We start from the raw sequence: 12,904 nt of genomic DNA, 5'->3' as shown, positions 1-12,904 counted from the left end.
CAGACAAGACAAAGCTCTCCTCAGGATCAAACACCAGCACTGACCTACAGTATTTCTGCAGATCATCTTGGGAACCTACAGCTCTGTGCTCTCTCCTACTCTTCCTGCGTGTTTCCATCTGACTGGCCATTTCCACAACTTGCAGAAATAGTGTGTTTCAATAAAATATGAACACGACTGCATTAACTGAAAGGTCGCCTGGGGCATCGCTCAGAAATCAAACTCAGTCACAATGTGCTTAGGGCCCAGCTTTGGGAGTGCCTGAGAGCAGAACTGAATGTGGGATGAAATGGGTACCCTCGGGAGCTGTTCTCCTAGCCCTCCCCTTCCTAGCCATCCTCCATAAGCTCTAGTGCTAACTGACATCTGAAGCATGTTAAGAGCTAGAAAAAAATCCCCTCAATCACCCACTGAGTCATCAGGAAAGTGACTGTGAAGAAAGTGGAATTCATGGCTGTGCAGGAGCAAGTCTGGCACAGGCAAGCAAGGGGAACAGGAACATGTGGAACTACACCTTGTCATAAAGTCAGAAAGTGCTCAGCCTCTGTTCCTTGTGGCCATTAGGAAAATCTCTGCATCTTTAGGAAACGCTCAAGGTGAGGCTGGTCTGGCCTCTAAGCACCCTGAACTAGCTGTAGGCATCCCTGTTCATTGCAGGGGACTTGGACTAGATGGTCTTTTAGGGTCCCTTCAAGCCCAAAAAATTCAATGATTTACCTCACCAAGCCCACTACAATCCTTGCCATTCTCTCACATTGCTAAATAGGAAGCACTTTCTCCTACTTATCAAACTTGGGTGCTCATTTAAGAAAAAAGCAACACAGACTTAGAGGAGACCTGATCTTCAAATTTTTTGCTAGGAGAACAGTCTCAGCTGCCCCACAGCCACGTAAACTTATTAGGAAAACTGTGCACTGCTGTCAGGGACAGTACCAAAACGTGAAGAAATGGCAAGCCAAGGACACATTCCCTCCTGCTCTCCTGCTTCTCTTTCCCCCTAAGGACTTGCAAAGAGAAGAATGTCCTACCAACCCTTTTTGAGCTGGTGCTCTTTGCAGTGCCCACCACCCTCTCCCCACAGCTGTAACCCACACAGAGAGAGAAACACCATCCACTACAGAGGGCACTACAACACACCAAGGTGTTCATCACAAGCTTATGGAGGTTTGTCTCTTTTCACCTGTGTGTAGAGGGGTTCATAAATGTCCACACCATTGTCCTGACTGTGAGAAAGTGTCTCAGCTCCCCGTTTCCATATGAAGCGAGCTGGTGGGTTGGAGTTGACGGTGCAACGGAGGAAGACAGTCTTCTCCTGGTAGAAGCTGCCACGTACATCACTGATCGTCTGGTGAACGGTGAGCACAGGTTCATCTAGATCTGGAATGAAGGTAAGGAGGGCCGCAGCAATTGTTAGTGAAGCATTGTCTGCATGTACAGCCTGCAGAGCAGATGATGCTCCAGGGGCTGCAGGGGAGAGGGGAAGTTCCCACATATTTGGCCAAGGACAACTGCTGAAGTCAGAGCTGATCTGAGGACAGGTAACACTAGCAGCATCTAAAGGGAACAGACAGGAGAAGCCAAAATTCTCCCGCTCATCACACAACATTCAGAGAATATAAAGCACCCTCCAGTATGCAGATTCCGTGCAGCCTCCCAGTAAGCTGTGTTTGCCACACATCTGTCTGTCAGAAGGACTGTCATCTGACCATCAATGACACCTCAAACCCAAAATCAATATTATCAGCTTCAGTGAGAAGTCAGAAAGATTCCAGGAAACTCTACCGTGTCCTCATTTCCTTTGCTCCCACTTTCCAGTCCTCTTCTGAAATCACAGGGCTAAGCTTGTGGCTGTGAGTTGCTGACAAGCGAAGGGGTAAGAACAGACACCAGGACAAGATCAATGTCCTAGACAGCAGCAAGTCTTGATAGGGTGGCCACAAGAACACGAGAGGCAAAACATAGTGATAGGCGTGTATAACTTATTCCCAGTTAAAATATTGCCTGTATTTCCTCCTTCCCAATGTCTGCACTGACTTCAGTAATTTTTACTCACTGCATCTCTATCACCCATTCCTAAACTGATGGGATTTTTTTTTCTCTCCCTTTACACAAAATAGTCCTTCCAAATCTTCCTTTACCATATCCATACCGGGCAACTATCGTCATTGCATCAATGGTTATAAATAACTTCACTTGCAAGGACACAAGCAACAGCCCTTCAGAGAGAGTACATGGAGGTTACTTCCTGCTTCCACCCAGGCCACACTGCTCCCTACTGGCTGCCTTCCTGCTAAAAAGGAGATCTTTACCTTGTTAGATGCATCTTTCCCCTTCCAGAACAACTTCAGTACTGAGTAGAATTAAATGTAAAAATCCCATTTGAAAAAGCTGGGACAATTTGGCTCTCTAAAACTGAAACGTGCCCCATGACCTTAAGCATGTCTTCTAAGTAGTCCACTGAACTCAGTGAAGCACTTCTGTATTTTCAGAAACTTTATGAACCAATCTTCGACTGAAAAATAACTGAGGCACACTCATCCAGAATGCCCTTCTGTTGCCAGTGCTGTCTCCTGCTTTTAACAACAGGGAGGAAGAGGACATGCACCCATCACCTCCAGCTCTTTTGCGTCACCTAATTTTCAAGATAAATCATTTTAGAGATTTGCAAGTTTGGAAGTCTGGCTCCCAGGAAGGAAATGGGGGAGAAGAGATGAGTTTCTGCTAACGACTCATCCAAATAACGTATGTTCTCCACTGAATCACAAGTGTTAACTGCTGGATTTGCATATTTTTGTAAGCTGTATGCTTGGTAGACAGCACTAGAAATGAGACCTGAGACTTGTTGGTTTGACCATAACACAGCTCAGAGAGATGAGTAGAGCTGTGGACAAGGCAAGAGAAAACAAACAACACACAGAAAAGCCATCCAAGACTGAAGAAAAACATGCACAGGTTGAGAAAAACAGCCCCTCTCGATGAAGGGCTGTCTCCATGTGGCCACAACAATTTTACATCAAATTCTCCTGAATCTGGACTTCGGGCACTGTCTTTCCTCTTCTGCATTCCTTAATCCCCATTTATTCATTCACACTTTATATGAATAACTCAGTAGCTACCACCTCTCTGAGGCCCCATTTTCTCACAGGATGCATGGCAAAACACTTCCCTTACCCATCAAAGATAACGCTCCCTATTCAAGTCTGCCAGTTCCCAGCTACTCCCCAAATAGAAAACATTACCTTCCTTTTCCTTGCTAGACCTTTCCTCCTTCAAATCTTCCATCCTTCTTTAATAGCAGTCAGCTGTAAGCTTAGTCCTCTTGAGGAAAGCTAAAATAAGACCTATGACAATACACATGTGCTTGATGTACGAGTAAAGCCACTGATGTCAGTGAGCTCCACAAATGATAAATTTGGCCCAAGGCAGCTCATGGAGAAGATCACATGGGATGTTTCATGTGCAATATAAGCTTGTAAACATCTATTCTTTTTTTCTTTTTCTTTCCCTCTCTCACACATAAAAATACTCTACACTGCAGCTGCATCTCTGCCAGCACCTGAACAACACTTTAAAGTCTCACTCAACACACGCTTGGGACAAAGGAATAACTTGCTGCACAGGTTAGTGCTTCCAGTTTGATATTCTCTTGGTAGCATTGGTGCTCTCCATACAACCTTTATCTAATAGTATGAGTGACTACCACCCACTGTCAAGGGCACCAAGGTCCAAATGAGAGTGATTACTTACCTTTTAACTACAAACAGGAATGTAGGGAAAAGAGGGTTGTGTTTTCAAATTCTGGTTCATTCAGATGAAGGTTGCCTGAGTGAGCGTTCAACAAAATCTGTGGCTATTCCTATGTGTTCCCTTATACCTAATGCAAATACTAGCAGGTAATAGGTTCTCCTCCCCAGAATTCAAGTGGACAGAACAGAGGTGCATTACCAAGTCCATCTTCAGAGTAGATGTTAGTATGAGAAAGCCCTTGGCCATCCCATTAGCCCCACAGTTCTACAGGTCAGAGCTGCATGAAGGACTACAGGACACTACATCACTCTAGTTCCAGTCTGCATCTCAGAAGTAAAGGGAATGCCCATAGCCCATGAAGAGAGACTCACACAACAGCACAGTTCCTAGAGACAAAGACTCTGGCAAGGTGCCATACTGAGGACTGAGAAGAGCAAGACTCTTTTGATACAGAGAGTTATTGTATGTATGTATGCATGAGAGGAAATGGTCAGAGAAGCCAAGCAGCGCTTGGCTTGTGTCAGGACTTCTCCAACAAAGCTATGCAATGCCTATGAAGAAACATTCATCCGATTCAAAGTGGCAAGAGGCTCAGATGAAGCAATGTGCCATACGTGTCCTAACTGCTAGTTTTATGTTTTTGTTGCCTTTTTTTTATAAAATGATTTAATGAAAAATACAAAAACCAAACAAACAAACGAAGAAAAGGTTTTGTTACTTACACACCTTAACTGTATTATACATTTTACACATAGCTCAAGACAATTCCTCTTCACTCAGTGTGGCCCAGGCAAGCCAAAAGGTTGGAACCTCATGCATATACTCCAAATCCGTGGGATGGTGCTCACACTCTGTTACACCCAATACAGGGTACACCAAGGAAGAAAGGGAGATGAAAACCACTCCAAACTAGATAATACAACTGTGGATCACAAGGTTACCAAAGCCAAGGATTTTCAAGTCTGCAGCATGCTTTGTAAGAGTCACAAAGTCTAAACAGACAGTAGCATAGTGCTTGAACACACTAGCACTCATCTCAAGACTGCATAGTGGGAGTAAAAGGATGCAGCCAGGCATCATTTCCTACAAGCAAAGTCTCTGCCCAGACTTCAGGTATGTCCTGGGGTTTTGAAGCCTGAGAGTTGCTCCACTGACAGACAGCCACAGTACATATCAGCACAAGAGACTGCACTGCTGGAAAGACTTTGTGAACAGGAGATGAGAGTTCCAGCTGCTTTATATTTGCATGTTTTGCATCAGTCCATTGCTGGTTAGACCTTCTCAGATGAGGTGAGGAGAGAGATGTGGTGTTAATAGTATTGGAGGAATCTGGAATAGGGGACAGCCAAGAGCAATGAACAGAATTTTCCCCTAGAGGGCAAATCACTTCAAAAGTTGCTTAGAACTTATATCTCCAATTCATCCTATATGAGGAGTACAGGACAAGTCTAACTTCCTTCCCTTTTGACAGAATTGCCCAAGAATAAACATAAGAATGCCCAAGAATCAACATGAGAAATCTTCAAAGGTGGAGAGCTTTTAATAGCACCTCCAGAACACTAGACAGTCAGGCATTGCAAAGAGCAGAGAAATACTGAGTTACTTCTGAAACCAAAGGATCCTCAATAGTTTCCTTCACATTTACCCTCTCACAACTCAGCTTCTTCAGATGCATCCCAGAATCTTTTGCTGTTTCCACCACGCTACAGTTAGCTACGTGGGGTTTCAGAAACAGACATCTGAAGAACTACTGATTTAAAGAAACAAACCAAGCCAGCTTCATAATGAAGACAAAGCGGAAGCCATCTACAAATGCTATATCCCACAACAGTGCTAGGACCTCTGGCAGTGACAGACATCACACTATCTAAAAGAGAGTGCTGGCATGGACAGGTAGAGCCATCTTTTTCCCACACAGATCTGATCAGTAAGGAAAAACAGGCAGTACAATAGTCCCTTTGCCTCTGAATTGGGTGCACATGGCCCTAGAGCAATGCAGCTACCTACCAGCCCCGCAGCAAGACAGAGACAAGCAGTAGAACTGTGGGAAGATCTGGGTTGCCGCTAAACGACTTACACTGCACATCTACTCGAATGGACTTGATGGCAGGGACCCCAACCCCATTTTCTGCTTTACAGTAATAGCGACCCCCCTGCAGCCTTTGAATCTTCTCAATCCGAAGGGTCTCGTTAAGCACTGACGTCTCTTGGAATTTGTCCGACGCGCTGCCAGCTGTTTTGGTCCATCTCACCTGCACAAGAAAAACACAGTCTACCAGCGACACAAACCAGAGATCTCAGCAGACAGCAGCACTCCCTTTTCTCCCTTCTCCTTCCTCCCCAGTCATCCACAGAAATAGGCCCTAGAGTACCACTAGACTTAACCAAAGCTCAGTTGCTGATCTCAGTATGTCTCTGGAGAACAGCTGCCGATTCTCAGCCATCACCAATTCCCATGTTCTGGAAACTGGGATAATCCTTCAGATCACACAGACACAGCATACCCCCATCGCTCCTGCTACAGTCCTCTAACTTGCTTGGTTTAATATCACTATATGAGGAGCACAGGACTTTCATCATTAAGCCTCAGGATCCCACGTGGCTAGCAGGCCATGAAGCTATAGAACACATCAACTTACAACTACAGAGCTTTTATTGCAGTCAGCACCCTTTCATCTTTTTCTGGACAGCAAGGTTATTTCTGCTGTTTGCTTTTCCAACAGCTGAAACTGCTGTTACTATCTGGCTTTCACCTCCTTCCCACAGGAAACCCCCATGTATGTTATTTTTATAAGTCATCCTTCTGCAGTATACAAAATTTGATTTTAAAACAACAGAAAAAGAAAAGAAACAAGAATCCCTTCAGATTACAGGGCATCTTGCATTTCTGGCCATGTGTTACATGTCTTAAGGTCCTGGCTGATGGGTGCAACGTAGCAACATGGTATTTCACAATGAATGGCGGCAAGAGGACGATACTTCTAAAGACTGAAATGTTATTTTAAAGTCTGTAATGAGGTACAGTCTGAGCAATACTGGTACAAGCTTGCCCAGACAATAGAAGGGAAAGATGGCTTAGTTCAGTCCCTTGGCTGCCTATATCAGAAACTACCCTTCTGAGGGCTGATGACTCTGATGGTCCCCACACTTAAGCCATCTAGATTCTGGGGCTGGGATCCAACAGGATCTGCCAACAGAAAGGAGAGAGACTTTCAGTCAACTTTGGTGATGGACTGGATACCTGGACCCCCACCCCAGACTTCACCTAATGATCACTGCTATCACCTGATTGATGCTGTTGCTCTAGAAATGACAGGCATGTCTAAATCACAGTTGCAGCGCACCAGGCTGAGCAGACTTTTGGAGCTAATGATCTAGGATTTACTTGGCCTTTGTAGGCTTATTATGAAATTGTCTGAGGGCATCAAGTCTCCTGTTTGCAAGAAGACTTCAGCCAGCTCTTTAATCTTTTCAATTTCAATCTCATTTAAGCATTTTGGCCACATTTTCATACTTTAATGACTGGCTGATAGGACAGAAAAGAAAAGATTAAACAAAGGTTAGAAGAAGAGCTTAGCTGGGGAAGAAATCTATCTGTGAAGAGACAGGGCAGAAATAGGACATGTGCCGTGTTTAATATACACAGGTCCCAACCTCCCTCATCACTCCTCGTTCTACATTACAGCATCCCTTTTGTGCATCTGGGCAATATCACAACTCAGCGTTGCCCACAAGCATGCTGTGCATCAGGCTGTCCTACAGAAATCTGTCTTCTCAGGCTCAAATCTCCACAACCTGCCAGCATCTTCCCACATGTTCAACAACCTTAGGTAGAGCTTCCAGGAATATGCTTTGATGGACAATTCATTTCAAATCCTGCTGTTTGAATCTCTCTCCTTCTCCTTCGTCATCTCCTCTCAGTCAAGCATCTCTTCACAAGCAAATCCATGGAGGGGTTGATTGGCATATGCTAACGTAGAGCTGCTGAGCACAAATGTCTTTGACTTCCAAGATTGAAAATGAGGGCCAAGAAGGTGCATGTATTATACTTGGATCCCTTGAGGGTATTCTGGTACACCCTGCCTTCCAGCACACACCAGCTGCCATTCCTGTCACACTGTCCAAGAGCAGGCAGACTCACGCTCTGGTTCAGGGTCTTTATAAACACATTCACATCAGTGAAGAAACAGCCTGCTTTGAGTACCTGAGGGGTGTGGAGGGGGTTGCACAGCACTTTTGAGGCTATGCAGCCCTCCAGGGACCCTAACAGTTAGCCTTATTCACACCTCCAGTTCTCCTCACTGAGCTGTGACTGACCACCAGCATGAACATCTCCAGCATTGCAGGTCTGAATTTGCCTCTTGTTGGCAGCTCTAAAGCAAGGACCAGTGAACTCCTTGAAAGCTCTGTGGAGTGTATTACAAAGTTCTTGTTCAGGTTGTTGCAGGAAGAAGTTCAAGGGTTGATTGTACAATGGGTTGTTCTCCCATTTTGTTGGAAACTTCACATACTGAATACCACTAGAAGTTTTGGGTAGGCTCCTGCAAAGCGGTTTGGACCAAGTTCTTTGGAAACAAGGCTTCTTCACAGTTTGAAAAGTGAGTATTTGTGCTAAAGGACATCACTACCTGGCTCCAACATGCAGGAGAAAGCTGGGCATCCTGCTGACAAGTGAGACTGAAGTCTTACCTGTGGCCGGGGGTGTCCTGTGACCAGACACTGCAGGACCAGTGTGTCCCCTTCCCGAATCGTGTACACACGTTCACTGATGTTGTCCTCCTTCACCACACATGCTTGCCCAGCATGGATGATTTGGGCCTGAGCAGGAGCTGCAGAGAGGAAAGAAGAGGTAAAGAAGGAAACAAGTAGCATTTCGATCTCCTGACTCCACTCCACTCTTGACAGCTGTTCCCACAGCAGGGTGGAAGTGCCACCACTTGAACCATAGATGGGAAGAGCCAGACAGTGCTGTGTATGAGACACAAAAGTCTCAGAAGATGGAGAATTAAGCAATTACCCTTATTTCCTGGGAGCCTGGTATCAGCTGCTACTTTAAGTCCTTAGGTGCTGTTGAAATTAGTAGCTCTAGGCACTGAAAGGAAAATACGGAGTATTTTTAAGACCTTTGTGAATGGGCTGAGGACCAAGAACTCCCAAAAATTTTCCCAAAAATGAGCATACACAAGTGGTTAAAGCAAGGATCTGGTCAAATCACAGCTGCTCTATGTCTGTCTAAAACAGGCATGATGCCTATGATTTACTATGCAGGGGGCTAGGATAACTGCTGAGTGGAGTCAGAAAGGGCCTTGAAGCTCTTTATGGCTTTCAGCATATCGCTAGAACATGCACGGTACATGCTACAGGAAAAACAAGTCTTTCCCAAATTACACAGCAACCCACTGCAGCCCTGTGCCAGAGGAAGCAGACTCTGTGGGACCAGAAAACCCATTACCTCTAGGACTCTCTCACTCTTCTCTGAAGTAGACCAGTGACTGGCAGTCCAGACAGGAAAACAAGCAAGTTGTGCAGGGGTAAAATTAATGGAAAGAAAGTTCCCAGAGCAGAGTTTGAAAACTGCAAGTCCCCAGCCAGCAGTTAATATTGTAACTCTCATCAACGAAAGGGAGAGAGAAACAGCGAGAGCACAGGATCTAATAAGAAAACCACCTTAACTCTAGAGGTCTGTATGAGCAGCCCTTGGTTCCCTACTCCAAAAGCATCTGTGTGATCACTGAAGCGGCTGAGATGTATTGAAAGTGACTGTGCAGCCCAATGAGACACCTGTGCTTGTTCGAGGGGAAAACTCCAGTCACACTTCAAGGAACAGAGAAACTCACACATGTGTCTAAGAACCACCACCTCCACGAGAGTGCCCCTGGGATGCACTGCCCTGTCATGCTGCAACACTTCCAGGTGACTCCAGAGTCACAGCTACAGCTGCCATTAGTGAAATACAATGCAAACAAGGCCATTACAAGACAGGCAATCCAAAGGCTTAAAGCAAAGAGCCTTAGTGAGCCTTCTGAAACAAACACTGATTCGTACAACATGTTACAGCTGAACTGAGCACCCACATCTTTCTCAAGGTTAGATGAACTACTACTTTATTTATTTATTAATTTTTAGGAGCCGTTTCTTAGTCTGCTACAAGCATAATCAAAATGCTCTACACCCATCCAGATGGGAAACAGAAGTGCTTAGATTTATGCTGGTTTCATCTAATAGCAGCACAGACCTAGGGCAGGCTGGGCTTGGGCAGCAGAGATCTGCCTGTGAGGTCTACCTGTACAAAGTGGTGTCACTGCAAAGCAGATCCCTGAGCAGCTATGACACAAGGGTGGCATATGACACAGTTCTGTGGGCAGCCACCAGCTGCTCTTGCTGCTGGGCTCTCCAGCACATCATGGTCACCCAGAACTCAGGCAGCAAGCTATTTCCTCTTTTTAAGAATCATAGAACTGTTTGAGTTGGAAGGGACCCTAGCAGTTTCCCTAGTCCAACTCTCCTACAACAAACAGGGACACCTACATCAGTGTTCAGAGCTGTGTCCAGCCTGACCTTTAATGTCTCCAGGGATGGGGCTTCCACTACACCTCTGCACAACCTGTGCTGGTGCCTCACTGCCCTTCCAGTTTGGTGTTACTTGGTTGGCAAAATCATGATGGGCTCATTACTACCTGAGCTATTGACTAGGAGAAGCAATGTATTTATTTGAACAGTATGATGGCACAAACATATACAATTCCTTTAATCTCTTTCATCTGCTGGACTTGTATGAACTTGTCTGGCATCTCTGAAACCAAAGGTCAATGTTCCACTGATAGAACTGAGCAGATGAGAAACCTTCCCCTGCCCAGATGGCAGAAAATTCTTGAATTCTTCTTAAGTAAAACAGTGACTTATCAGTAAAAGACTGCATGATTGCTTGTCAATTCAACAATGGTAGAGCAGCAATTCAGATGCCCACGTAACCTTTGCCAGTATACTTTAATCCAAAACATCACCTCTTATCACAACTGCTCCAGCCCTCTGCAGACATACCGTAACACTTCTACCCAAATGCACTGCAGAGCATTGCTCACAATAGCAAAATGTTCTCCATGATGCTGAAGGCCTCCTGCACCATGAATGAATGAAAGAGAAAAACTCTGTCCCTTCCTAACCTGTAGCACATTCTGCCCCTGACCTATGCCACTCCTGTTTCAGTGGAGTCCTGACATCCTGCAGCAGTAAAGCTCTTGAAATCTCTCTTCCCATTCTCTGGGCTACATTTGCCGGCTGGTGGCTCTGTTCTCCCTTTGCAAACATGACCTTACTGCAAAACCTAATTGCCAGCCACCCCGTGGAGAATTAGAATATTTATCTGCAGCTCTCGCTCACAGTTAAATGTTGCTTTGAGTTGCTCAGCTATGCCCCACATGATGCACAATCTCTTTAGCCTTAAGCCTTCCAACCTGCACGCTTCTGCCTTTGGCCATCCCACTGCCATACATTCACCTGTCTCCTGTAACCTCTCTGCCACCTGCCTGAAGGCATTTCTACACAGGGAATTTCCACAGCAAAACTTTAAGTACAGTTGTACCGTACAAGAGGTTTTTTGCACAGCCACTGTGCTGCCAAAATACTTCATTGTCATTATTGTTGCCCAAGTTTGATAGAAATATTATATAAACTAATTCTTATTCTGCAGTGCAAAGCAATATATGGCACTAACCTACAGCAAAATGACAGTGCTGGAGATATACGTTGTGTCACAGTTTTGTTCTTCTCTCCCCTTGGAGCCACCTGGGCTGTCACAAAGCTTAGAAGCAAGGGTATGTACATTCAGCTTTGTGTTACCATCAGGAATACAGTAAGCTCCATTTAGTGGAAAGGGATGTCACTTTAATTGAATCACTACTGTTCAAGCTGTAACATCTCTCTTGCAATCACACCACAAGGTCTCCCACAAGACCAACAATCATTTTGCCATGTTTTAAACCCCATATGAACCAAATCTCTCAAAAGGGAGACCAAAAAGCCTAGGGCTGTTTTGGAGAGAAAAGTGCTCAAGTAGATGGCATAGGAGGCTGAGAAAACAGCCTTAGATTCAACCTGATAGCAGTGAAGGCATGGGGGTTGAGCAAGAGATGAATCCAGCTCCCAAAGGATTGTGTTAAATCAAAGGATGGGACTCTAGAAGTCTTGGTTCCAAGCTCAGCCTGTCACAGCACACAGAGGCTAGGAAAGCCATTTCATTCCATGGTGAGGATTAATTGTACTTCTAATGTGTCTGAACAGAAGGAATATATTATTGTTTGACATCAGCCCAGGTCTTCTGGAGGATTTCAGGATGCTGACAGTTTGCCATCCTGTTGCCCCAGCAATGTGCAAGACCTGTTTCTCAGAGGAAACAAGTTTCAAAAAGGCCCTTGGGAGCAAAAAGAAAGGCTGGAGCATCAGGCCAGGTGCTGGAGATGGAGAAAGAATCTCAGCCATTCTCAGAGGTGCCCTACAAAGAATGAGTCTTGCATATACAGCATGTCCTACTAAACTTTTCAGGAGCAGGACTGCACAAAGCGCTCCAGAGAAACTGAGCCAAATATTCAAAGCCAGATGCTTTACAATGTAAAATTCAAGCTCTGGACCAGAAGCATTAAGCCCTTCCACTGAAAAGAGCTGGCTTATAACACATTTGGCCCTTGCATCAAGATTACCTACTATGCTTTCATTTGATATATTCACACATTAAAACAAAAGGAAATTGGAGTGGGTAAAATAATTTTATTCCCAGTGCAATGTACTGTACAATGTTATTATTACTATAATCTGGAAAGTTTATGACACTCTTGGTGCTTAGAGGTTGCTAATATCATTAAAAAGTAGAAAAGGAGAGAACTCTTTCTTGGAGAGGACTGAGTAACATGTATTTGGTTCACAGGTCTAGCCACTTCATCTTTCTGAACCTGAGATTCCCTATCTCTGACAGTAATGAGAAGGCCTTCACAGAGAGGGTGGTAGGAGACAGATTCTGCATTGCCAGGAGCCAAATGAAAATCTATAGCACAAGAAGAGCAGAGAGAGAGGGAGAAAGCAAAAAGACAAATAGGCAATGGCATTCTTAGGTCTGTATCAGTTTATTACATGCTCTAAATTTTGGAGGGAAATTAGAGGACTG

At 44.8% G+C, this 12,904-nt stretch overlaps 1 protein-coding gene across 1 annotated transcript in view; it reads right to left on the bottom strand.

Moving 5' to 3' along the window:
* Nucleotides 1-12,904, bottom strand: part of MDGA1 (MAM domain containing glycosylphosphatidylinositol anchor 1) — a 124,360-nt gene that overhangs the window by 76,735 nt on the left and 34,721 nt on the right. The window contains exons 2-4 of the mRNA XM_065736267.1: nucleotides 8,437-8,576; nucleotides 5,825-5,999; nucleotides 1,181-1,377 (exon numbers count right to left, since the gene is read on the bottom strand). Coding sequence (XP_065592339.1) covers nucleotides 1,181-1,377; nucleotides 5,825-5,999; nucleotides 8,437-8,576 — 512 coding nt within the window. The remainder of the gene's footprint in view (nucleotides 1-1,180; nucleotides 1,378-5,824; nucleotides 6,000-8,436; nucleotides 8,577-12,904) is intronic.

The sequence above is a fragment of the Cyrtonyx montezumae genome, unplaced genomic scaffold (assembly GCF_038088225.1).
Source record: "Cyrtonyx montezumae isolate F1298 unplaced genomic scaffold, pur_monq_1.0 scaffold_0, whole genome shotgun sequence".
NCBI classification, from domain to species: domain Eukaryota; kingdom Metazoa; phylum Chordata; class Aves; order Galliformes; family Odontophoridae; genus Cyrtonyx; species Cyrtonyx montezumae.
This window is presented reverse-complemented; position numbering and strand designations above follow the sequence as displayed.